The sequence below is a fragment of the Macaca nemestrina genome, chromosome 4 (assembly GCF_043159975.1).
Source record: "Macaca nemestrina isolate mMacNem1 chromosome 4, mMacNem.hap1, whole genome shotgun sequence".
Lineage (NCBI taxonomy): Eukaryota > Metazoa > Chordata > Mammalia > Primates > Cercopithecidae > Macaca > Macaca nemestrina.
This window is the reverse complement of record NC_092128.1, coordinates 186,900,856-186,926,538: the sequence shown is the minus strand read 5'-3', so window position 1 is coordinate 186,926,538 and position 25,683 is coordinate 186,900,856. Positions and strand designations below refer to the sequence as shown.

The 25,683-nt window shown below is 46.8% G+C and overlaps 1 protein-coding gene across 3 annotated transcripts in view; it reads right to left on the bottom strand.

Annotated features, from left to right (window-relative positions):
* Positions 1-22,326, bottom strand: part of LOC105472545 (trafficking protein particle complex subunit 10) — a 98,888-nt gene extending 76,562 nt beyond the window's left edge. The window contains exons 1-2 of one of the 3 annotated variants that reach the window (XM_011725906.3): positions 22,074-22,326; positions 1,210-1,291 (exon numbers count right to left, since the gene is read on the bottom strand). In XM_011725906.3, coding sequence (XP_011724208.1) covers positions 1,210-1,291; positions 22,074-22,140 — 149 coding nt within the window. In that variant the 5' untranslated portion in view covers positions 22,141-22,326. Of the gene's footprint in view, positions 1-1,209; positions 1,292-22,073 lie in introns of those variants that run through there. The other 2 variants (XM_071095789.1, XM_071095790.1) reach the window with 2 other exon arrangements.
* Between the last annotated feature and the right edge of the window lie 3,357 nt (positions 22,327-25,683).

Below are 25,683 nucleotides of genomic sequence, written 5' to 3'. Positions count from 1 at the left end.
GTCTTACCAGAAATAAGTTTTCCAAAAAGAGGATTCCAGCCCATGATTTCCTATGAGTATGTCACCAGACGACTAACTATAAACATGCAACAGAGCCTGTGATGGCTGATCTAACCTCGCTCCTAAGTTTTAAACACCATCTTTCTGTTTACCTTCTTGTCCTTAAGGAAAACGCACAGGAGCCAGGGTGGAGGGAGGGTCTTGTAAGATGGCTGATACAGCCCAGTTCTTCTTTTTTTTTTTTTTTTTTGAGACAGAGTTTCACTCTATCACCCAGGCTGGAGAGCAGTGGCACAATCTCAGCTCACTGCAAGCTCCGCCTCCTGGGTTCCCGCCATTCTCCTGCCTCAGCCTCCCGAGTAGCTGGGACTACAGGCACCTGCCACCACGCCTGGCTAATTTTTTGTATTTTTAGTAGAGACAGGGTTTTACCGTGTTAGCCAAGATGGTCTCGATCTCCTGACCCTGTGATCCCCCCACCTCGGCCTCCCAAAGTGCTGGGATTACAGGCATGAGCCACCGTGCCCGGCCTCTTCTGCTTTAAAGTAGAGTCTGAGTGAGGACATGTCGCCTTTGCAAAATGCCTGTGCCTTTAAGACGTTCTGGTTAACCACGAAGAATCACAGATCATTCCTATAAAAGTGAGTCTTTAACTCAAATTAATTGTCTTGTTTCTACTTGCCAATGTCTCGTTAAGAAAACCATTGTAGTCTGGGCACAGTGGCTCACGCCTATAATCCCAGCACCTTGGCAGGCTGAGGAGGGCGGGTCAGTTGAGGTCTGGAGTTTGACACTACTCCGGCCAACATGGCAAAACCTGTCTCTACTAAAAATACAAAAACTAGCCAGGTACGGTAGCGCACACCTGTAATCCTAGCTACTCGGGAGGCTGAGGCAAGAGAATTGCTTGAGCCCGGGAGGTGGAGGTTGCAGTGAGCCAAGATCGCGCTACTGCACTCCAGCCTGGGCCTGTCGACAGAACAAGACTCTGTCTCAAAAAAAAAAAAAGAAAAAAAGAAAACCATCGCTTTCCATAAAGAATAAGACCCATAGATTATATGAGGTCACTGTTTCTTTAGAACTGAGGCTTTTAACTTGTGCTACTTCACTTGTTCACATAAATGTTTAAACAACATACACTTATTTAAAAACATGTACTTCATTTTAAACAATGAAGAGAGGGATACAGTCAAAAAATACACAACATACCTTCTCCATTCCATCGGTTCTCTTGGAAGCTGCTGAGAGAGCGTTGGATAAACAGAGGTAAATAAATTCTGATCTCCAGCACCTACGAAGGGAAGAAAAAAATTCAGTTACCATATTTTTAGGTGAATACATGCAAAATGGGCTCTAGAGCTTAATAAATTGGTGTTTTTAGGTAATTTTATGTTTAATAAAACAATATCGCAAGACTCTTCTGTACCTGTGCCTCTACATAACGAGTCTCAGGGAAACCCAGCACGGGACACATGTGATGAAGCTGAACCCTCATGACACCTCCATGGGGTGGGTGTGATTTTCCCCACGAGGAAAATGGGGATCAGAGAAGGTGACGAACTTGCCCCAAGGACACAAAGCTAAGGAGAGAGGGAGCCGGCTCCACCCCACCCAGTTTTGCTGTGTTCTACAGCCCCCACTTTCTCCCAGACAGCCAAAATCCATGGAGAAAAAGAAACCAAAACTTCACCAAAATCAACTCACTGTTCAACCAAATGCCAGGAGAAGCTAAAATTTATAGGTGGCTCCCCATGTGCGAGTATTACACAAGGCACTTGCCAGCCAGCCACCCTCTCATTCTGTCCTCCCCATAACTCCTCGGAGGAAAGGCACAAACATGACCCACATTCATGGACGAGGAAAGTCAGCTTTGAGGGTCAACGTGTTCAGAGCACAGAGCTGACAGTGGCAGACGCGAGTCAGGAATCTGGCTGCGGCCGACTTTACACTGCACGCTCAGTGTTAATTCAGCTCTTTTATCTTCGCTTTAATGTAAATGAAAAATCCATTTTGTTCTCATAAAATGATGAGACAACTGAATTACACTTAAGCGAAAAAAGAACCTTTTAATACAGATGACTAAAATTCTTATACTCAGAGGATCCTCTTTACTTCAGCAAACTATTTTCCAAATTGCTTTTATATTGATCTTTAAGAAATCATTGGGAATTGATGTGTGCCATTAACACATCTGCTTATTTTGCTATCAAAAGCCTAAAAATAAAAAACCTCCTGAAACTCATATAATAATGTCAAGTCACTAAGGAAGGGTAATGACATTTCTGAGCAGATGGCACGGTGAGTGGGCAGGGTGCTGGGAACCTCACTGCCCGGTCCCCATCTCAGTTTCATCACTGACCAGCTGACTACACCTGGGGAGACGATTTAACCTTCCTGTGCCGCGGGGACATGGGCAATGGGAAAATGGGAAGAGCTCGGCCAGAGGAGCTCTGCTGAGGATTAAATGAGACCACGCGTCAGTCACCTCAAACAAGGCACGGCACACAGTGGTTAAAAAGGGACTACTACTACATTTTGATAACACAAAAACAATGTTCGTTTGAAGTTATCACTTTTCATCTTGTTCATTTATTTGGTAGTCATCTCGGAAATCAATAAAAGAGGCCGGGCGCGATGGCTCACACCTGTAATCCCAGCATTTTGCGAGGCCGGGGCAGGCAGATCAACTGAGGTCGGGAGTTTGAGACCAGCGTGACCAACATGGAGAAACCTTGCCTCCACTAAAAAAATACAAAATTAGCCAGGCGTGGTGGCACATGCCTGTAATCCCAGCTACTTGGGAGGCTGAGGCAGGAGAATCACTTGAACCAGGAGGCAGAGGTTGCGGTGAGCCAAGACTGCACCATTGCACTCCAGCCTGGGCAGCAAGAGCGAAACTCCATCTCAAAAATAAATAAATAAATAAAAGAAATCAATAAAAGAAGAAAATCTTTAGCCTCTGGTTTCTTAACTTTACCAATTTCTGTTGTCTTGTTAAACAGTTCCAAGATTAGTATATAAAAATCATTACTCTTTGCTAAGTGGAAAGTAAGCCAACTAAATGGAAGCTTTCTTCTCTTCCACTTGGTTTTCTATATAAAACTACACACACACACACAATCACTCTCTCCCTCTCTCACACTCTGTCCTTGCAATACAGTAACTTCACATAATTATACAAACAACATCCACACAGAGTAAAAGAGGAACTGCCTCCAACACCTGCTCCAAGCTCTTCTCCCGGGGAACCTGCGGTACAGTAAGACTCGTCTAAATGGAGACTGCCAAGTAGCAATGTCTCTCGCATTCCGTCACGGACTAACTCTCTAACCTGTGTTCACCTGGAAGATGACCGGTCAATCAGCACATCCAACAGTGGCAAAAGTGTCACCTGACGTAAGTAGGGATCTGACCTGTGACCATCTGACCTCAGTACCTGTTATGGGCTGAACTGTGTCCCACAAAAATCTACCTGTTGAAGTCCTAAAATCCAGTACCTTAGAATATAACCATGTGAGGATAAGGTCTTCAAAGTTGGTAAGGTAGTTCAGTTAAAATGAGGTCTTCAGGATGGGCCCTAATCCAACTGACTGGTGTCTTTATAAGAGAAGATTTGGTCACAGACAGGAGGAATGCAGGAAGGCCCCATAAGGACACAGAGGCCCACGCTGTGGATGCCTGGACCTGGTCTCCTGAGCTGTGACGCAATGCATTTCTGCTAAGCCACCCAGACTGTGTGACTCTGCGGCAGCAGCCCGAGCACACTAAGACAGTACCCCTGATGCAGATGTGAAGGCCAAATTCTAACCCACTGAAGCGCTGCATTAAGAATGTGAAGAAAAATCACAATTTCATCAGCATATACAACCATTATTTTAACACACTCTTAAATCCTCACATCAAGTCTTATGAAATTAGAGATGCCGGCCGGGCGCGGTGGCTCAAGCCTGTAATCCCAGCACTTTGGGAGGCCGAGACGGGTGGATCACGAGGTCAGGAGATCAAGACCAACCTGGTGAACATGGTGAAACCCCGTCTCTACTAAAAAATACAAAAAACTAGCCGGGCGAGGTGGCAGCGCCTGTAGTCCCAGCTACTCGGGAGGCTGAGGCAGGAGAATGGCGTGAACCCGGGAGGCGGAGCTTGCAGTGAGCTGAGATCCGGCCACTGCACTCCAGTCTGGGCGACAGAGCGAGACTCCGTCTCAAAAAAAAAAAAAAAAAAAAAGAAATTAGAGATGCCTTTGAAAATGAGGTATAGAGAACCAGCACATGAAAGATGGTGAAGAGAGGCTGGGCGTGGTGGCTCATGCCTGTAATCCCAGCACATTGGGAGGCCGAGGTGGGTGGATCACGAGGTCAAGAGATCGAGATCATCCTGGACAACACGGTGAAACCCTGTCTCTACCAAAAATACAAAAATTAGCTGGGCAAGGTTGTGCAGGCCTGTAGTACCAGCTACTCGAGAGGCAGAGGCCGGGGAATCGCTTGAACCCGGGAGGCGGAGGTTGCAGTGAGCACCACTGCACTCCAGCCTGTAGACACAGCAAGACTCTGTCTCAAAAAACAAACAAACAAACAAAGATGGTGAACAGCTTAAGTGTAAGAGCCCAAAAGAATTCAATTGTGGCTCACACGGTAGGTAATTAAATTAACAACACAGACTTTGTAGTTTCCTGAACTAATCCAACCATTAAGCAGAAAAGTCACTACAGCTCTGAGGGCTGAACTGCAAGGCAGAGCACCTTCCAGGCTGATTTTTCATTTTAATCCCACGGGCAACAGAGGCATGAGCAAAACCCAGTAAGAACTCAGCTGTTAATAAGGTAGTTCCTAAGAGCCAAAACGGGGCTTGAGATTGATGTGGCCATGTTCAGAAAACTCTGTTCACAAAGTCACCAAGTTTACTGTTCTGACTCAAGAGGCTATTTATTAAGAGTCAACTCAAGCCGTTTACTCCAATAACTAAGGTCTCCTTTTTTTGGTGACAGAGGAGACCTACCAAAATAATTTATAAGAGCAATTCAAAACACAATTTCATTACATACACCCCTCTCCCTGTGTGCCTCCACATCCACCATCGGCTCTCATGCCAACTGGGGAGACAGGGAGAGAAGAGGGTGCAGGTCAGGGAGCTGGGGCGCCATGGATCCCCAGAGCCCATGGGAGCACAGCATCACCCTGGATGAACAGCAGGCACTGGAGCCCCCAAATGGGAAGAGACATGTAGAGGGAATGGCAAGCAGCAGCCACCCAGGGGGACATGGGCACTCTTTTTAGGGTGCTGCCTGTGCCCGCTGCATGGGCCCCCAGGCTCAGAGAATCCCCAGGAAAGGGGGAGCAGGGCTCTGGGGTCCGATTACATGGACCAGTCAGTTTTCTGATTATTTATGCAGTTGCAATTGGATTTTCTGTTACATGCAATCAGATTACTAACATAGGCTTGGCTATTTCCTGAATTATTACCGTATTCCCTAAGATTTTTACAAGCACGTATTCACGCATTACTTGTGTAATTTAAAACCTTTTATGTTCACAGCAAATAAGAATTAAACACAGTGGGGGAAAGAATTCAAAAAGATGACTTCAGGCCAGGCGTGGTGGCTCACGCCTGTAATCCCAGCACTTTGGGAGGCCAATGAGGGCAGATCACGAGGTCAGGAGATCGAGACCATCCTGGCTAACATGGTGAAACCCCGTCTCTACTAAAAGTACAAAAAAATTAGCCAGGCATGGTGGCGGGCGCCCGTGGTCCCAGCTACTCAGGAGGCTGAGGCAGGAGAATGGCGTGAACCTGGGAGGCAGAGCTTGCAGTGAGCCGAGATCACACCACTGCACTCCAGCCTGGGCAACAGAACGAGACTTTGTCTCCAAAAAAAAAAAAAAAAAGACGACTTCAGTGATTTAGTGTAACAGGTAGCGTTTCAATAAATTCAATGTCTTAGTCTCTTCAGGCTGCCATAACAACATACAATAAACTAGGATGGCTTATAAACAGTAGAAATTTATTCATCATTTCTGGAGGCTGTAAGTCTAAGCTCAAGGCTTCAGCACATTGAGTACCTTGCTGTGCCTTCACGTGGGGGATCTCTGGGGCCCTTTTTTTTCACAAGGGTACTAATCCCTTTTGTGGGGACTCCACTCACATGACCTAACCACCTCCCAAAGGCCCCATTTCCTAATACCATCACATTAGGGTCCCAGAAAAATTGCTAGGTAACAGAGTCAAGAGAAGGGCCGCCTGTTCACTGTCCCTCCAGACAGCACGGTGGGCATGGTATGCCCCAGCCACCTCACGTGTACTCACTCTCTGAACCTTCATGTGGAAACCAAGGCATCAAGAACTGCCCTAACTGGCTCAGCATCAAGCAAATGAACACCAAGGCTGGGATTCGAACCCAGGGAGCTTAGCTTGGGACTCAATACTGCCCTGTGCTCCTTCCTAACTTCTTAATTCTAACCAGTTTACTACTTATTCTGCAGCAGTTGTTTTAACAATGGTTGGCTGAAAATACGGGTTCCAAAAGGCCTTCTGCAGACAGAGTGAACATTTCTGTCATATGTTTTTTACTGAACCAATTCTTGAACGCGCAAAGCCGTGATGGTCTTACCTATACAACAGTATAAAAGGATCCCGAAGTTGCAACCAAGAGAGAGTGGCAAAGAAAAACAATGTTCAATCAGTTTGTGGCTTTCCTAAATACCTGACAGGATATATTTTCAAAGCTAATACTTTTATTTGGAGATTTATGTTGGGAAAAAAAAAAATTGACATAAAGAGTCTGAATATTTGCTGATACTCTGATACAGGACAACTTTTCTTCAAATTCTTTAGTATAATCTTGGTAAAAGGAACAGTAGGTTTTCTAATAAAATACATCTCACTTTATCTTAAATTGTTGGAGACATTTAGAGTGTTCCAACCTGTTAACAAGACACTGTCCTCAGCCATCTAAGAGGCTGTCTTATTTTAAAAGGCTGGCTTTATTCTGTAGTGCTTCGTAGGTCTCAGAGCACTAATGAGTGGGAAAGACAGAGAAATGGATTTAACTCAACCCAAGAAGCGCTATGGCCTAACAGAGAAGAACCTGAGGGTGGAGGTGGGTGAACAATGACAGAAAGCGTCCCACAGCTAGGGGCCTCAACCAGGGGCTGGGTCATCTCCCAGTTGCGACTAAAAGCAGTGGAGTGGCTGGACTACGACAAGAGATATACTCATTTTAAGGCCCTTCCAAGCAAGTTTCTACGTTTCTATTTTTTAACAAAAAAGTCAAAGGAAATGTATAATTTATCTAAGATTTGCTTTACAGAAAATTTTGCAGAAATAATGATTCTTTAAGCTTATTAACAAAAGAAAGCTGCAATCTACTATTATGCAGTCCATTTTTGAACACAACGGATCAGAGAGGGCACTATCTTCAAGCCTAAGAATGCATGTGCTTGTCCACAGACCATACACTAATTTCTCCTCAATGGCTTTCGGTAAAACGGGCTTTCAAATGGACGATAAAAATATCCAAGGTTACAAACTGGGAAGTCATCTCAGCCTGTTCAATAATGCATAAAGTAGATTTGCTATAATTCGTGTATAATGTCAAGGCAGTAATGAAAATTAATGCTTCAGATTGGGAGCTCTTTCATGGCGAAAACTAACATCAAATTCATAATCATAGGTATGGAAGCCTCCCCAGTGCTCCTCCCAAAGTATCTGTCTGTGAAAGGCCTTCGCAGTCCGGGGTGGGGGCAGGGAGTGAAGGTCAACGAGAAAGCAGAAAAAAGGATCCAGATGTTATCCAGATTCTCTAAGTAGAAAGCAAGGTTGAGTTATCCCCTAAGATGACTAGGCCACTGACTCCACATTTCTAGCATAGACACGGTCCTCCCTTCATTAGAAGACACATATTTGAGAAGTAGAGCAAATGAACCCTCCCACAATTCTGCACCTCCAAGTTTAAAGGCCAAGTTTAAAGAAGTACTCAGTACACCCCGTCATTTCATCGCTGGCTTAACGTTACACCCATTTGGCCTGGCTCTCCTCCGGGTCCTTCCTGTGGTCTCTACCTTCCCTCTGACACACACACACACACACACACACACACACACACACACACACACACCCCTGCCCTCTGCTGCTCTCTCCCAGCACCCAGTCATATGAAAATACTACCCACTGTAGGTGGGATCAAAAGAAAACCCATACATTAGTGTTCATCAAGTTTCCTATGGTGGAAATTTGCAGAAAAGGAACTACTACACATACAGACTAGTCAAAAGACAGAAAATCCCAAAGTCTTTTTAACTTAAAAGACAAGAACACACAGGCCAAGAATGTTAAGTTGAATGAACTCTTCTAATCAAGGAAACAAGTTGCTTTCTCTGGCCCTTGGAGAGCAAACTTAAAGTTCAAGAGTTTAAAAACAAAAAGATTGGATAAATGCACATGAATATAAGAATACTGAGGAATCAGCCTTTAACAGTGTGTACTTTTCTAAAATAAACACAGCGTTCCTGTAGCAGTTTGAACCACAGAACTGTACTTACAAGTCAGAAAGAAACACTCCTGTTCCTGGCACCCCAATGCCTTAAGGCTTCAGACAGAAGGGCTCCCAAATTGGTCTTCCCCCGGACCTCCCCTTCCCCACAGCTTTTGTTCAAGGGCTGGCTTCTCCATGATGCTACAGGAAGCTTCCCAATGGTGCAAGCATTCAGGAGGGAACTGAGGCAGCATCAGCACAGTGACATAACCATCGACCTCAGCCCAGCAACCCGCCCTGCGGGGCTCCGTCCCAGCAGGCCCATCGGAAAGGCCACAGACAGGCTACCTGTGCACAACGACTGGAAACAGCAAAAGACAAAACAACTCAAATTCCACCAAGAGGCGACTGGCGGAGTAAACCACAGAACATCTACACCATGGACTCTACACGGCCAGAAGGAATGAGAACGATCTCAACACACTCCCAGCGTGAGTGGAGTCCGGGGGAAAGTGACGTGGGACAGTGTGCGCAGCTGTCAATGTCTAAGCTAAGAAAGGGAAATACAAATATGTTTTTCATGTGGAAGGAAAACCATGAAAACTGTGATGGAGTACTTAGGAAGGGAGGAGTTAGCATGGAGAGGACAGAATGTACACAAGACTTCTTTAAACAGATCTCATTTTGTAGATTTAATTTTGGAAGTAAATATTTTATATAATTATAAAGCAATTAGATTTTTTAAAGGTTTTCACTCAAAATAATCAGGAAAAATAAAACAAGTGAACTTAAATGTATACATATACATTTAGTGGTATAATCTCAGAGAGGAGCTATGACAAGTAACTTTACAACTACAGTAATTTGACAGTTCATTCCTTGTGGGATACGTCCAGATGCCAATAAGAACCGTCAAAAACACTCCTAGCCCTAGTCCATCACTAGTCCTGTTGTTGATGGTGGAGTTAATAGTGTTACTCAAGAGACTGTGTAGTGAGGGATAAAGCAACTGAAGGCAACTGAGCAATCACGTGATGCTCTATTCAGGGGCCCCTGGCCCTGCAGCATCAGCACCACCCACGCATTTGTTAGAAATGCTCATTCTCTTGGCCGGGCGCGGTGGCTCAAGCCTGTAATCCCAGCACTTTGGGAGGCTGAGATGGGCGGATCACGAGGTCAGGAGATCGAGACCATCCTGGCTAACACGGTGAAACCCCGTCTCTACTAAAAATACAAAAAAAAAAACTAGCCGGGCGCGGTGGCGGGCGCCTGTAGTCCCAGCTACTCGGGAGGCTGAGGCAGGAGAATGGCGTAAACCCGGGAGGCGGAGCTTGCAGTGAGCTGAGATCCGGCCACTGCACTCCAGCCTGGGTGACAGAGCAAGACTCCGTCTCAAAAAAAAAAAAAAAAAAAAAAAAAAGAAATGCTCATTCTCAGGCCCCACCCAGGCACTTGTTAGAAATGCTCATTCTCAGGCCCCACCCAGACCTGTTCATTCAGAAATGGGGAATGGACCCAGCCATCTGTGGGTCCACAAGCTCTCCAGGTGACTGAAACAGCATGAGCTAGGGAACCTCTAACTCTAGCCTCCTCAAGTACCCATGAGAATTAGGATTTTCAGTGTGGAAAACAGAAAACACAGAGGACGGAGCTGTTAATTAAAACCCTGCAGCCCTGAGTTTTCATCAAAAAGGTGAACTTACGATGTATTTTATCTTAAAAATACAAAAAACAAAGAACAATTCCTAGGCCAGTGCAGTGTGGCTCACACCTGTAATCCCAATGCTTTGGGAGGCCAAGGTGGGTGGATCACCTGAGGTCAGGAATTTGACACCAGCTTGGCCAACACAGTGAGATCCTGTCTCTACTAAAAATACAAAAATTACCCAGATATGGTGGCATGTACCTGTAATCCCAGCTACTCACTACTCGGGAGGCTGAGGCACAAGAATCTCTTGAACCCGGGAGGCAGAGGTTGAAGTGAGCCGAGAACGTGCCATTGCACTACAGCATGGGCAACAGAGTAAGAGCCTGTCTCAAAACAAAAACAAAAAACAAACAAACAAAAATTCCTATAGCTATTCCTAGCTCTGTCCATTGAAAAGGCCTCACAGCAACTAGGAGCCCAAGCTTGCAGACTATGGTCTTGAAATACTATTTTTCACTAAAAGGAATCAGGACTCCCTGACGATTGCTAAGTGCAGATCAGGGCATTAAATGTTCAAAATGAGCCCGGAACATCTTGTCATGCTAGATAAGAAAGAATCTGACAAAGACGCCTCCATCTTAGACCCCAACATGAAATGAGACTCTCCCTGGCCAAAGGGAGAACAACCTGCTGGCCAACGAGGCAACAATGCAATGGACTGAAACACACCAAGTATGTTCGTAATGATTAAGTTCACAGCCACAATAAACGAACAACAAAAACACGCCAACTGATCACCTCTGAAGGATGCCAGTGAACCAACTCACTTTGAAAATGGTTACATAAAGGGAAAGAATCGAGTATATAATGCCTCTCTGTACCACTGGGTAACCAATGACTGTAAATGTATGCATGTACATGCATGCACATATGTGTACACACACGCATTTTTCACAGAAATAGTTCAGCTAATAAGTGAAAAAGAGCCGGGCGCGGTGGCTCAAGCCTGTAATCCCAGCACTTTGGGAGGCCGAGATGGGCGGATCACGAGGTCAGGAGATCGAGACCATCCTGGCTAACATGGTGAAACCCCGTTTCTACTAAAAAATACAAAACACTAGCCGGGCGAGGTGGCGGGCGCCTGTAGTCCCAGCTACACGGGAGGCTGAGGCAAGAGAATGGCGTAAACCTGGGAGGCGGAGCTTGCAGTGAGCTGAGATCCGGCCACTGCACTCCAGCCTGGGCGACAGAGCGAGACTCCGTCTCAAAAAAAAAAAAAAAAAAAAAAAACAGAAATAAGTGAAAAAGAAATAGGGAAATGAGAATATCACCATTTTGCAACCTTTAGGGAATCAGTGATGTGAAAATAAATGGCTGCCAACTTCCAAAAGGAGAGGCAATCAGACACCACGTACCTGCTGGAAGAACAGCACCACCCATGAAACAGACCTGTCAACAAAAAATCCAGCCTGAAGCCGACCCAGCCTCCAGCTCCAACTACCAAAGTCTAGGCAGTGGGTCCTCTTCAGGACAAACGAGCCAGGTTCATCAAGTCATAAAGAAAAAACAAGAGACAGGGCGAACATGAAGGTTTTAGGAGACGTAAAGGATTTATCTAAAAACTACATTTGGATACTAATTCAAACAGTTTTAAAAACAGACATTTAAGACGCATTTGAAACTTAAACACTGAATATTTGGTATTAAGAAACATTTTAGGGCCGGGCATGGTGGCTCACACCTGTAATCCCAGCACTACGGGAGGCAAAGGTGGATCACCTGGTTCGAGACGAGCCTGACCAACATGGAGAAACCCCATCTCTACTAACAAACCCCATCTTTGTAAAAAAATAAAAAATTAGCTGGGCATGGTGGCACATGCCTGTAATCCCAGCTACTCGGGAGGCTGAGGCAGGAGAATCGCTTGAACCTGGGAGGCGGATGCTGCGGTGAGCCGAGATCGCGCCACTGCACTCCAGCCTGGGCAACAAGAGTGAAACTCCATCTAAAAAAAAAAAAAAAAAAAAAAATTAGCCAGGCGTGGTGGCGTGTGCCTGTAATCCCAGCTACTTGGGAAGCTGAGGCAGGAGAGTTGCTTGAACCCAAGAGGCGGAGGTTGCAGTGAGCCAAGATTGTGCCACTGCACTCCAGCCTGGGCAACAAGAGCGAAACTCCATCTCAAAAACAAAAACAAAAAAAAGAAAGAAACGTTTTAGGTGTAATTAAAAAATACCATGAAAGAGAAAAAAAAGAAATAAAAAAATTTTTAAAAACAAAAAAAAATGCCATAGACTGGGTGGCTCAGAAAACAGATTTTTTTTTCTCTGAAAGACCCTATGAAAGAAAAAAAAAATTGCAATGTATTTTCTCATAGCTCAGTAGGCCAAGAAGCCCAAGATCAAGATGTCAGTAGATTCAGTTTCTGGTGAGGCCTGTGTCACAGACTGCAGACAGCCACTTCCTCACTGTTATCCTCAGACGGTCTTTCCCTGTTTCAAGGGGGAGGTGTCCTCTCACTCTTCCTCATCTAATCCCATAATAAAGGGCCCACCCTCCTGAACCTCATCTAACCCTGGTACTTCTCAAAGGCCCAACTCCTATTCTTAGCACACTGGGAGTCAGGGCTTCGGTGTGTAGGAAGGGACACAAATGTTCAGTCCATAACATCCATTTGTGGATAAATTATATGTCTGAGACGTGCTTCAAAATAATATAAGACTGCGGAGAATGAGGGGTATAGAGAAGCAAGACTGGGCAATTCACCTAACTGTTCAAGTTAGGTGAAAGGTTTGTAGGGTCTGTTCATAATATTCTGTCTACTTTTATACATATTGCAAACTTTTATAACAAAATATGTGAAATGTTATAGTTCTTCCATTTCCCTTATCCTTCTCTTTTTCTTTTTCCCATAGCACTTGTCACCTAACATAATTTGTCTATTGTCCATCTCTTCTTGCTAGAACGTAAACTCTCAAAGGGTTGGGATCTTTGCTCTCTGACATAACCCAAGCCCCTTCAGCAGTAACTGGCATGTAATAGGTGCTCTGTAAATGTTTGCTCACCGATGAAAACAGCCCAACTCCTCCATACTCCACGCTAGACAACCCAGGATCCCCAAAGGACAGAACAGACTACAGGAGAAGCAGAGACAGTGCTGGGTATCAAGTTCTCAGAATAGGAATTTAATTTTGGAATGAGTAAGACTATGCTAAAAATTTCTAGTGTATAGTTGACTTACTCAATTCTTAGAATGCTAAAGTAACATTTTTATTTAATTATATGGCAAAGGCTTTCTCAGAGGCATAATTTTAGGGACAAACCTCCCTGCTTCCATGTGAACAGATGGTGTCTGCCTTCCCTAAGTACTCGGTAAAGCAGGAGTCATCAGACATGCTAATACTGGTCCGAGCTGTGCTACTAAACAGTTACACTGATCATGGCCAGTCACAGCAAAACTAGCCCTCAGCAACTCAATTTCAAAATGACTTCTGTCGGCCCTTCTCATCAACCTGGATGTTTAGAGCTTGCTGACTGGTCTAGGTGAACTGACAGTGCCGACAAATGGCACTGTCATTTCAACCCACTGACAAATTTCAACCCTGAAATTATTTATTTTATTTATTTATTTATTTTTGAGACAGGGTCTCACTCTGTTGCCCAGACTGGAGTGAAGTGGCACAAACATTGCTCACCACACCCTCAAATTCCTGGGCTCAAGCGATCCTCTGGCCTATCTCCCAAGCAGCTAGGACTAGAGGTATGCACTGCCACACCCAGCTAACTCTGAAATGTATACAATGGCTTCAAACTGCTAACAGATCTCAGTTAAAAATAAGAAAAATGTCCAAACATACAATAGTCCCCCGTCACTGTTTAAAAAAAAAAAAAATTTGCAAACAGGGGCCTAAAATAACATTCAGAAATGAAACACCAGGTAAAAACGTCCAAAAAGCCACATGAGAGAGAGAGAGTACAGAAGAGGTTGGACTTTTTCTAAGGGGTCACCCCACCTTGTATCCACATCTAGAACTCCAAAGCCCAAATGTCAAGATAACATTCCCTTGGTCAGGAGTACAGGAAGGACAAACCTCCACAGACAGACGCAGCTATCTAAAACCACAGACGCTTGGTGGATGCCGGCCACTGCGCGCTTGGTAGCTAACACAGACTGGTGCGGCAGGTGGCATGGCGCCCCACGACGTCCTAACCCTCAAAACCTGTGAATGTCATCTTATTCGGGAAAGGGGTCTTTACAGACTTAATTAAGTTCAGGAGCTCAAGATGTGATTATCCCAGATTATCCAGGCAGGCCCTATATATAGCTGGATTCTAGATATATTTCAAAGATAATGTCAGTTGTGAGAGAAAAAAGGAGTCACAAATGACTCCAAGGTTATCGATTTTTAATTTAAAAACAAATATTCTCTAAGGCCAAAATACTGTGACTATATTTGAAATTGATGTTAAGAGCAGGTAGAGGAAAGATTTGAGGAAGAAAGAAGGTGAGACACAGGAGAGGACGCCACAGGGGGCTCTGAGGCAAACTCAACCACAGAGGCAGGCACTGAGGCGGGAATGTTTTGACTGTTTTAAGACCCTGCAGCAGTCCGGGCACAGTGGCTTATGCCTGTAATCCCAGCACTTTGGGAGGCCAAGGAGGGCAGATCACTTGAGTCCAGGAGTTCAAGACCTGCCTGGGCAACACGGCGAAACCCCATCTCTACTAAAAATACAAACAATTAACTGGGAATGGTGGTGCACAAGCAGCTACTCAGGAGGTTGAGGCGGGAGAATCACCTCACCCCAGGAAGTCAAGGCTGTAGTGAGCCAAGATCATGCCACTGCACTCCAGCCTGGGTGACAGAGTGAGACCGTGTCTTAAAAAAAAAAAAAAGACCCTGCAGTCTTCTGCCATTGCTGGTCTGTAACTCTAGATCTAAAGCCACTGGATCCAGAGGTGGAGCATGGGAGTGGGAGGTTCAGTGCTTGGAGATCAGTGTGCGACCTTCTGAAACCACACACTTACACGCTAAAGCATGCGACTCCAGTGAAGACACTCTGTCAACTGGCAACACACTTTTCTATGACAAAAAATCCTCAAGTCAGTTACTTGTATTTCCACTAAGACAACCAGCTTTCAGCAGGGGTGAGCCACACAATCACACTGTCAGCTGGCAGGCCTCTGGCGGAAGCACACAGTAAAAACTCTCTAAGTAAAGACTGGCTCGTGGCCGGGCGCGGTGGCTCAAGCCTGTAATCCCAGCACTTTGGGAGGCCGAGACGGGCGGATCACGAGGTCAGGAGATCGAGACCATCCTGGCTAACACAATGAAACCCCGTCTCCACTAAAAATACAAAAAAAAAATTAGCCGGGCGTGGTGGCGGCGCCTGTAGTCCCAGCTACTCGGGAGGCTGAGGCAGGAGAATGGCGGGAACCCGGGAGGCAGAGCTTGCAGTGAGCCGAGATCGCGCCACTGCACTCCAGCCTGGGCGACAGAGCGAGACTCCGCCTCAAAAAAAAAAAAAAAAAAAAGACTGGCTCGTATGTTATGCCTGTCATACTTTCTTTTTTTTTTGAGATGGAGTCTCATTCCGTCGCCAGGCTGGAGTGCGGTGGCATGATCTCGGCTCACTGCAACCTCCACCTCCCAGGTTCAAGCGATTCTCCTGCCTCAACCTCCCAAGGACCTGGGACTATAGGCACCCGCCACCACACCCAGCTAATTTTTGTATTTTTAGTATAGACGGGGTTTCACCATGTTGGCCAGGATGATCTCAATCTCTTGACCTCGCAACGCAATCCGCCCACCTTGGCCTCCCAAAGTGCTGGGATTACAGGCGTGAGTCACTGCGCCCAGCCTTTTTTTTTTGAGACCAGATCTTGCTCTGTCACCCAGGTTGCAGTGTGAGGTACAATCACAGATCACTGCAGCCTCGACTTCCCAGGTCCAAGTGATCCTCCCACCTCAGCCTCCCAAGTAGTTGGAAGTACAGGCGCACACCACCACACCTGGTTAACTTTTTTATTTTTGTTTTTGTAGACATAGGAATCCCCTATGTTGCCTAAGCTGCATCATACTTCATTATTTCAGAGATTCATCAGCACTTAAGAAAAAAAAAAGAAAAAGAAAAATCAGGCCGGGCGCGGTGGCTCAAGCCTGTAATCCCAGCACTTTGGGAGGCCGAGGCGGGTGGATCACGAGGTCAGGAGATCGAGACCATCCTGGCTAACATGGTGAAACCCCGTCTCTACTAAAAATACAAAAAAAAAAACTAGCCGGGCGAGGTGGCGGGCGCCTGTAGTCCCAGCTACTCGGGAGGCTGAGGCAGGAGAATGGCGTGGACCCGGGAGGCGGAGCTTGCAGTGAGCTGAGATCCGGCCACTGCACTCCAGCCTGGGAGACAGAGCGAGACTCTGTCTCAAAAAAAAAAAAAAAAAAAGAAAAATCAGACCTTTCCATTTCATTTGCATAAGCCAGAACTTACTAGAAACTCTTCAGAAACACATCTTGTAGAAAACTAGGTATGTGAGCTGAAAAGAAAGGAAGCTTTTCACTTCTAAAGTATCAGTTCAAATCCACCCTGGAGTTGGGCTAATAACACTAACAGCACGGGTTACCAAACCGTGTATCTAGACTTCCCACACACTACGCAGTCAGAGAGGCACCAAGAGATGTTTTAGATTCACGAGGAAACAGCAATGTTTGTGGTGTAGGAATCCCACATAAGGGATTCACAGTGTCAACATCAGATCAGAGCTCCACTCTTTCAATGACATCATTATCATTGCAAAACAGGGTGGCTGCTCTGATGAAAAGCAAGTACCACCAAAAAGAAAAAAAAAAAAAAAAAAATTCTAAGGGAGCAGCAGCATCCAATCAGACCCCCAGGTGAGAGGCGCCACTGAGCTGCTGCCAGGCCTGACCTCCCGCAGCACACTGCTGTGGTTAGGAAGAATGATGAAAATATTTTTTTCTTCCAACTAATGTATATGTTTTTTTCAAATAGCTCCTGTTAGTACATAATATTTAATAAATTACTGGAACCTAACTACTTAATAAATGGAATTTTTAAGTATTCCTTTTAGTCTAGAGGTGCCATGAAAAAAATTACTGAGACACTAAAAGCATTGTGAACAGAGAAAACTGAGGAATCTCTCCTTAGTAACTTTTTTTGCACACTGACTATAATCCTGACATTCTCCTGAGTGCTTTACACACCCCTTCTCAACCCAATGAGGTTGGTACTCTACCCGTTTCACAGCCGAGGGTCTGTGAAAGTATGCAAGAACCGAGGTCATGCGCACAAGATGGAATGGTTTTTAACCATGCTCGGGTAGAAATGACACAGTAAGCACATTTGTTAGTGCCGTTAGTCCCTGCCTCCAAATATATACTCTATGTGACAACTGAGGTTTCCTAAGGAGAATGTTCCTCCTACTTTTCAAGCTTTGGTTCAACATCGCCTTGAGAATTCAATATGGAACAAGATCTGCATTTATTATATGTTCACCCATTTAAACAGACATTTCAAGTGACTTTTATGGTAGTAAAACTGGTGGTGGTTAAATCACAAGCACCACACTTTCAGGTTTAGTAAAAAGTTTCAATGTGCAAATTTTAAAACTTTAACCTGCAGAGGAAAATCCCAAAGCCCAACCAGATACGAAGCTCTACAAATCTGCTCATTTCTGTTGCCTGTTTTCCCCTTTAAAAGTTTCTAATATCGGACCTGGAACCCCAAATACAGAGACTCAGAAAAATGAAACAGGCAATAGATGTGACTAGTGAAAACAGATAATCTAGAGGGAGGGCACTATTATTGTTCAGATACTATTCAATTCCAAGGTAATAACAGGTATGTGCTATTGTAGCTATGATGACAGTCAACAAAGAAAAGCCACAAATCACTGGAATTACATTAACTTTGTCACTAACTGAATGAGATAGCTGGAAAAGGAACATGTCTTTCCTAATACACCCTTGGGCCAGAAACCCAAGTTCTTATTTCAAAACAGAAAACTGACCCTGTGGCTGAAAAAAAATCTACGCTAAAATTTAAATTTAGACCAAATGGATCTGCTGGATTTGTTTCAGTTTCGCCAGGCATTTTTCATGATTAATAAATTATACTACAGGTTTTCCCATTGCTATGATTCAGTCAAAGCATTAATTCCACTAACTGTTCAGCTCCCATCCCTGCACATTTCACATACACACTTCCATATTTACAAGCTTTACCTAGTTCTGAGTTTAAGAAGGCCTCTGCTGAGGTAGTCCCTCTTCACAGGAGCCCATTAGGCAGGAGGTTTAATCAGGGCTAAAGTCTACTAAAATATTTAAGGCCAGGTGCAGTGGCGCATGCCTGTAATCCCAGCACTTTGGGAGGACAAGGCGGGCAGATCACCTGAGGTCAGGAGTTCGAGACCTGCCTGGTGAAACCGCATCTCTATTAAAATACAAAAATTAGCTGGGCTTGGTGGTGTGCCCCTGTAGTCCCAGCTAATCAGGAGGCCAAGGCAGGAGAACTGACTGAACCCGGGAGGAAGAGGCTGCAGTGAGCCAAGATCGCAACACTGCTCTCCAGTCTGGGCAACAGAACAAGACTCTGTCCCAGGAACAAAAAAAAAAGCCATTTGGAGAGCTTCAAAATATTATTAAAATAATTCAGGCCGGTGAGGTGGGTCCTACCTGTAGTGCTGCCTACTGGCAGGCTAAGGGACGGTACCACTTGACCCCAGCAAGGCTGCAGTTGGCTATGACCATGCCACTCCATTCCAGCCTATAGGTGAAAGAGCGAGACCTCATCTCTAAAAACAATAATAATAAAATGAAGCAAAATAATCAGCTAGGTTTTAAAGTAATAATCTAGTCACCCTTAATCTTTGGGAACTTTTCATTCTTCTATCCCTACCTATAAACAGTTTTTAAATTCACCTGAACCAGTTACATTCTATATTCTTCCCAGAAAGGTCTAAGCAGAATGCATTTTCACTGAAGTAAAATATTAGACATTCTATTAAAAAAAAAAATTCAACAACATGCATAAACTCTACTTTCATTTTAAAATGAACAGATCTGAGGTAATAACATTTCAAGTGAGAATTAAAAAGATTTTTGGCTGGGCACAGTGGCTCACACCTGTAATCCCAGCACTTTGGGAGGCCGAGGCGGGAGGATCACGAGTTCAGGAGATCAAGACCATCCTGGCTAACACGGTGAAACCCCGTCTCTACTAAAAATACAAAAAATTAGCCGGGCGTGGTGGCGGGCGATCGTAGTTCCGGCTACTTGGGTGGCTGAGGCAGGAGAATGGCGTGAACCCCCGAGGCGGAGCTTGCAGGAACTGAGATCACGCCACTGCACTCCAGCCTCGGCAACAAGACTTCGTCTCAAAAAAAAAAAAAAAAATTAAAAAGGTTTTTGAAAACAAAAATGTTGCTGACTAAGAGAACTATGTATATAATAGTAAAAAGTTAAGAGTTAATTAGCCTCTGGGTGGATTTTTTGAAAGCAACTGTTCATACTACCTTCTTTCAAAACATGTATAGCTGAAAGAGGGGAGCAAGATGAAGGTATGAAGTGAAACCAGGCCAAGTGCTTCCTAAAGCTTCAGTCCCAGATATACCACAACATAATTTCAAGTGTGAAATATGAAGTCAGCTTTTTTAAAAAAACCTTCACTTGTAAACTGATCATTTTTCAAGTTAACTAGTTAACTTTGAAAGTCTACCCAAGCCCCTTTCTCTTCTGAGACTCCAATGAATGACAGTTTGCACCTTCTAAGACAGTGTAGTATCAGTGCAGAGATTAACACTCACTATGCTGCTGGAGGCCCAGGGTGGTGGCTCACACCTGTAATCCCAGCACTTTGGGAGGCTGAGCAGGTGGATAACCCAAGGCCAGGAGTTCGAGACCAGCCTGACCAACATGGTGAAACCCTGTCTCTACTGGGGAAAAAAAAAATCAGTCGGGCGTGGCCACGTGCGCCTGTAATCCCAGCTACTCGGGAACCCGAGGCAGGAGAATCACTTGAACGCGGGAGGCAGAGGTTGCAGTGAGCCAAGATCATGCCACTGCACTCCAGCCTGGGTGACAGAGCAAGACTCCAACTCAAAGAAGAAGAAGAAGAAGAAAAAAAACAAAAAACCATTCACTCTGCTGCTCAAAACACAGGAAAAAAACCTCCACCAAGATGACAATCCAATAAATCTGTAAGAAAGAAAACTGCATCCTTCAGCTGTCCGTGATGCACGCATGTACAAAACTAAACATTAAATATCTCCAACACTGACTATCGAGATAATAAATTCTACCCCTTTAGTTACAGTTGAATCCAACAGAACTTAGGAACTTTCTCCTCAGAAATGTATTTACATAATGCCTATAAATACATATTGCTATTGAAATGTAAGCAAGCTAGGAGGTAGAAGATATAATTAGATGCGTGGATGTCCACACAGGCAATTAATATGTATCCAGCACTCACAATGTGCACAGCACTTCAGGAGAAAAACGTTCAACATTTGGAAGACAGTGAAACTTAGTATGAACTGCACATGGCTTCATCTTTCCCCAGCACTGGGAAAGCACTCGGGAAATTGCAGGGCTTCCAGACCAGCTCTATCCACATCTGCCCTCTGGGGCTGCAGGTGCAGGGTAGGGAAAGACCTCCAGTTCACAAACACTCTGGGAAGGAAAAAAGACGGCTACTGCTGAACTATGCAAGTCTCCAATTTTAAAGGAGACACAGTCCACTTCCCTAAGAAAAGTCTATTATCTCGTCCAGGTCTCTGTAGAAAAAAAAGAGGGAGAGAGGAAGAGAAAAAAATAAAGCAAAAGGAAGGAAAGAAAGAAGTCTATCATCTAAAGCTGAAGCAACAAAATTCAACCTTAAATATACAGTTTCTCAGGGATCTAACAGGAAGGAACAGAGCAGGTGCATCCCCACTGACAGAGCGAGAAGGAAACAGGAGTTCTCAAGACATACTCTACTGTGGCCTTGGCACCCAGATTTTGCAATAGGGAGTGCTTCCTTTCAAAGCATGAAAGGCAATTAGAAAAAACTAACTGCATACATGCATGAAAATACAGAATACTGTCAAAGGTCAAAAATCGTAATAGTTTGAAACACCTCTCTGAAAGTCATCAAAAAGCCAACCAACATTTCATAAGCTCACTGTTCCTAACCGTATTTAACTCCGGAGAGTCACACTTGTAAAATTTAGGGAATATTTTTCCCCTAACAGAAAAATAGTTCCTTTGTGTATGCATTAAAAGAGGGGTGGGGGGAGGACACGACACCCAAGAGGCACCGGGTGTCCCTAGTGTAGACTCGAGCGGGACGCCGTTCATGGGGAGCAGCTTGCATAAGCGCCCGAGCCTCGGCTTTCTCATCCGTAAAATGGTTTGAGTGCGCGGTAGGGAAGCGTCAAGGAGGCAAAGCAGTCCCGGCGGCTCTGCCTGACGCTTCACCCCGCAACAAACTGTTCCTACTTCACCAACGCTTGCAACTCTGCGAGCCCCGAAGGACTTCCCCGGAGTCAGGGAAAGGGGGCCCGCAAGGAAACCGCCCGGCGGAAAAGCCCGGGGCCCCCAGGTCCCGGGTGCGCGGCTCAACGGGGGCGGGACGGGGCGGCGGCAGCCCCCTCTCCTCACCCTCGACGCCGAAGCGCGCCCAGTCCCGGGCAGAGTCCGCCGGGTTCCACCGGCTCCAACTGCAGCCGGCTCGCAGGGCGCCCCCAGGGGTCAGAGGTCGCCCGGCGGGAAGGTCAGAGGGCGTCACCGAAAAGTCGGAGGGCCCCGCCTCAGCCGCAGCCCCGGTCACACCTCCAGGAAGCGGCCCAGCCCGAAGCGCGCCGGGAACTGAAGGTCTGGGGGCGCCGGGTGCATGACGGCCGGGGCCCGTGCCAGCCCAACGACCGCCGCGCCCTCCCCGCCTCCGGGCACTCACAGGTGACGATGGGCTTGTTCTCCATGGTGTAGATCACCGGCGGCAGCGGCTCCTCAGAGGCGTCCATGGGCGTCCGGCGTCACCGGCCCGGCCCCCCGCGCCCCATGGGCAGCCCCGAGGCCGCGCCGGGCCCAGCCCGAGCCCGAGCCTGAGCGGCGCCGCCCGCCCGGCCGCGCTAGGCAGCTCCAGAGCCGGTCGCACCTCCTCTGCCGCCCGCTGCCGCCGGCCGCAGCCACTTCCGGCCTCGGCGCCGCGGCATGACCACTTCCGGGGCGCGCGAGGCCTCACGGGGCGGGCCTTCGCGGCGCCTGGCCTCCGACGGAAGGGCGCCCGGGCAGGCCGTGCGGGGACCGGGAGGCGGGAAGTGGGAGGCGAGGCGGGGCGGGGCTCCCGGGACGCGTCCTTCCTCCTCCCTCGGCAGTGGGCGCCCCGCGGGGCCCTGCGCCAGAGCTGCGCCCAGGACTCGGCAGGCGGGCCTCGCGCACGGTGAGGGAGCCTGGATGCTCCCGGACTGGAGACGCCGGTCTCGCGGCCCTCGCTCTCCCGGCAGCTCGGGCGTCCCGCGGCGCGGTCGCTGCCTTGCGATCGGGCCCCTTATCGCGCTGGAGGCTCCCGCAGGCCCTCGCCGCTGAGTGTCCCCGGCGCGTGCCTTCCGCCTACCGCTGGGCTCTTCCTGTCTCCCTCACTCCGCACAGGTTTTTGTGGGGACCTGGCCCCCGGCCGTGTCTGCACGGGCAGGCGGCGGGGCAGCTTTCGGAATACCACAAAATAAACCTTACACTTAACTGCACATGGACTTCTTGTGCACGTAAATGGCAGGGGCGGGTGTTTCTTTTTCTTTTTCTTTGGAGCAGGGTCTCGCTCAGTTGCTCAGGCTGGAGTGCAATGGCGGGATCACGGCTCACTGCAGCCTCGACCTTCCAGGCTCAAGCGATCCTCCCCCTTCCCCCCGCCCCCCGGTAACTGGGACCACGGGGGCAGCCAGCCACCACGCCCAGCTTTTTCTTTTCTTTTGTCGGGGTCTCACTATGTTTCCCAGGCTGATCTCAAACTCCCAAAGTGTTGAGATTACAGGCGTGAGCCATCATGCCCAGCCATAAACTGGGTTTGAGGTAACATGTACGAATAAAATGACAAAAATTGTCCACCAAAAATCATCAAAAGTGTCAGAATCTAGAGTTTAGTCAAATGCGCAGCTTGATGTGCCGCCCAGGAAACATTACAAAGAATGGAAGTCAGTGTTCTCAAACGTAGAAATTTGGGGTCGTTTCTATAGCCAACGTTTCGGGAAGCCTAACAATTTCAACGTCTTTCTGTATAAGGCCTAATGCATAGTTACAACGGTCTGATTAGTCGAGGTGGTCTTTTTCTTTTGGGGTCCACCGAAGATGAAACAGTCATGGGGTCTCTGTACTATCAGGTCTGAGTTGGGTACAGGAAATGAAGCAGACAGCTAATCTGTAACAAAAATCAGCAAATGGAAAGGGGGAGGCCTGGTCTCTCTTAGTCATTTACAGCAGCAGTCCCCAGCATTTTTGGCACCAGGGACCTGTTTCATAGAAGGCAGTTTTTCCAGACATAGTTGGGGTGGTTTCAGGATGATTCACACACATTTCATTTATTGTGCACTTTATTATTTTTGTGTTGTAATATAGAGTAAAATACAACTTCCCATAGTGTGGAATCAGTGGGAGCCCTGAGCTTGTTTTCCTGCAACTAGATGGTCACATCTGGGGATGATGGAAGCCAGGGGCACATCATTAGGCATTAGATTCTCATAAGGAGCATGCAACCTAGTTCCTCCAATGTGCAGTTCACGATGGGATTCACCCTCCTAGGAGAATCCTGTGCTGCTGCTGACCTGACAGGAGGCAGAGCTCAGGCGGTAATGCGAGCGATGGGGAGCGGCTGATAATACAGATGAAGCTTTGCTCACTGGCCCGAGGCTCACCTCCTGCTTGTGTGGCCTGACCAGTAGCTGTCTGTGGCCCTAGGGGTTGGAGAACCTTAATTTACAGAACAAGAACAATGGGGAAAACAATTCCGCTCAAGAACAAGGAGGAAGAGCATGAAACTGTAATCGAAGAAGCAGAATTGCAAACTTGCTACTGACTCAGTCTCCAGGGCTTAACTTCACCCTTGGCATCATAAGTTTAGAGTCCTGAAGTTTTTTTTAACAAAATGTATATATGAGATAGTTTGAGTGTGAACACAGCTGCTAAATGCGTGAACATAGTGTAGTGTGGTGCGCTGTAATGGTGTGAGAGGCAAGAGACCAGACTTCCGGGCAGCTAAAGTGGCAGGCCAGCAAAGCAGGGCACTGGAGGGGAAGAAACAGCAGAAGTGGGGAGCCAGAAGTCAGTGTAGGGTTCCCTGAAAGTCCTTGGCCTAGGCTGGACTACACGTGTGGGACGACTCCATGGGGTTTACCAGGAAGCAGCTGTTACAGAGTTGAGGACGGCACAAAGACTGGAAGTCCAGCAGTGCTGCAGGAAAGGCCTTTCTGTTTTGTTTTGTTTTATTTTCAGACAGTCTTGCTCTGTCACCCAGGCTGGGGTGCAGTGGTTTGATCATATCTCAGTGCAGCCTAGAATTCCTGGGCTCAAGTGATCCTCCCACCTCAGCCTCCCAAGTAGTTGGGACCACAGGTGAGTGCCCCCACGCCCGGCTAATTTTTCCTTTTTTTGTAGAGAGAGGGACCCACTCTGTTGCTGGTAAGGACAGCATGAAGGATGGGTGGAGAGAGGTCATCCACTGATAAGCTCTGCACACTGGTGAAGTGTGGAACTCCAGGTGTGAGGTGCAAGATGCGAAGGGTTATGTATGAAGAGGGAAGACTGAAGTGATACAATACTGACCCTACATTAAATTTGGTGTGTGAGGCATACATAGTCAGTGCCCTAGAGAAAAAGCACTAGGGAAAAAATGAACAAAAGAGGTTTGGCTAAGAAGCCAACAAAGAAAAGAGAATGAAATAATAGAAAATATCTGACTAATCCAAAAGAAGGCAGGGAAAGAACAACAGAAGAATCAAAGACAGAAAGGACCAGTTATGTCAGGAAAAGACACTCAGCGCTCATTAGACATCAGGGAAATGCAAGTTAAAATGAAAATGAGGCCGGGCGCGGTGGCTCAAGCCTGTAATCCCAGCACTTTGGGAGGCCGAGACGGGTGGATCACGAGGTCAGGAGATCGAGACTATCCTGGCTAACACGGTGAAACCCCGTCTCTACTAAAAAATACAAAAAACTAGCCGGGCGAGGTGGCGGGCGCCTGTAGTCCCAGCTACTCGGGAGGCTGAGCCAGGAGAATGGCGTGAACCCGGGAGGCGGAGCTTGCAGTGAGCTGAGATCCGGCCACTGCACTCCAGCCTGGGCGACAGAGCGAGACTCCGTCTCAAAAAAAAAAAAAAAAAAAGAATAAAGCCAGACAAACCGTAAGTTCTCGACTTTGCTTCATCCCATCAGAGACCTGAGGTTGCAGGACAGCCAACTGGAAGCTGGGGAGAGACGGGGCCTGCAGGCGGATGGGACTGAGCTGGGGAGAGACAGGGCCTGCAGGGGGATGGGACTGAGCTGGGGAGAGACGGGGCCTGCAGGCGGATGGGACT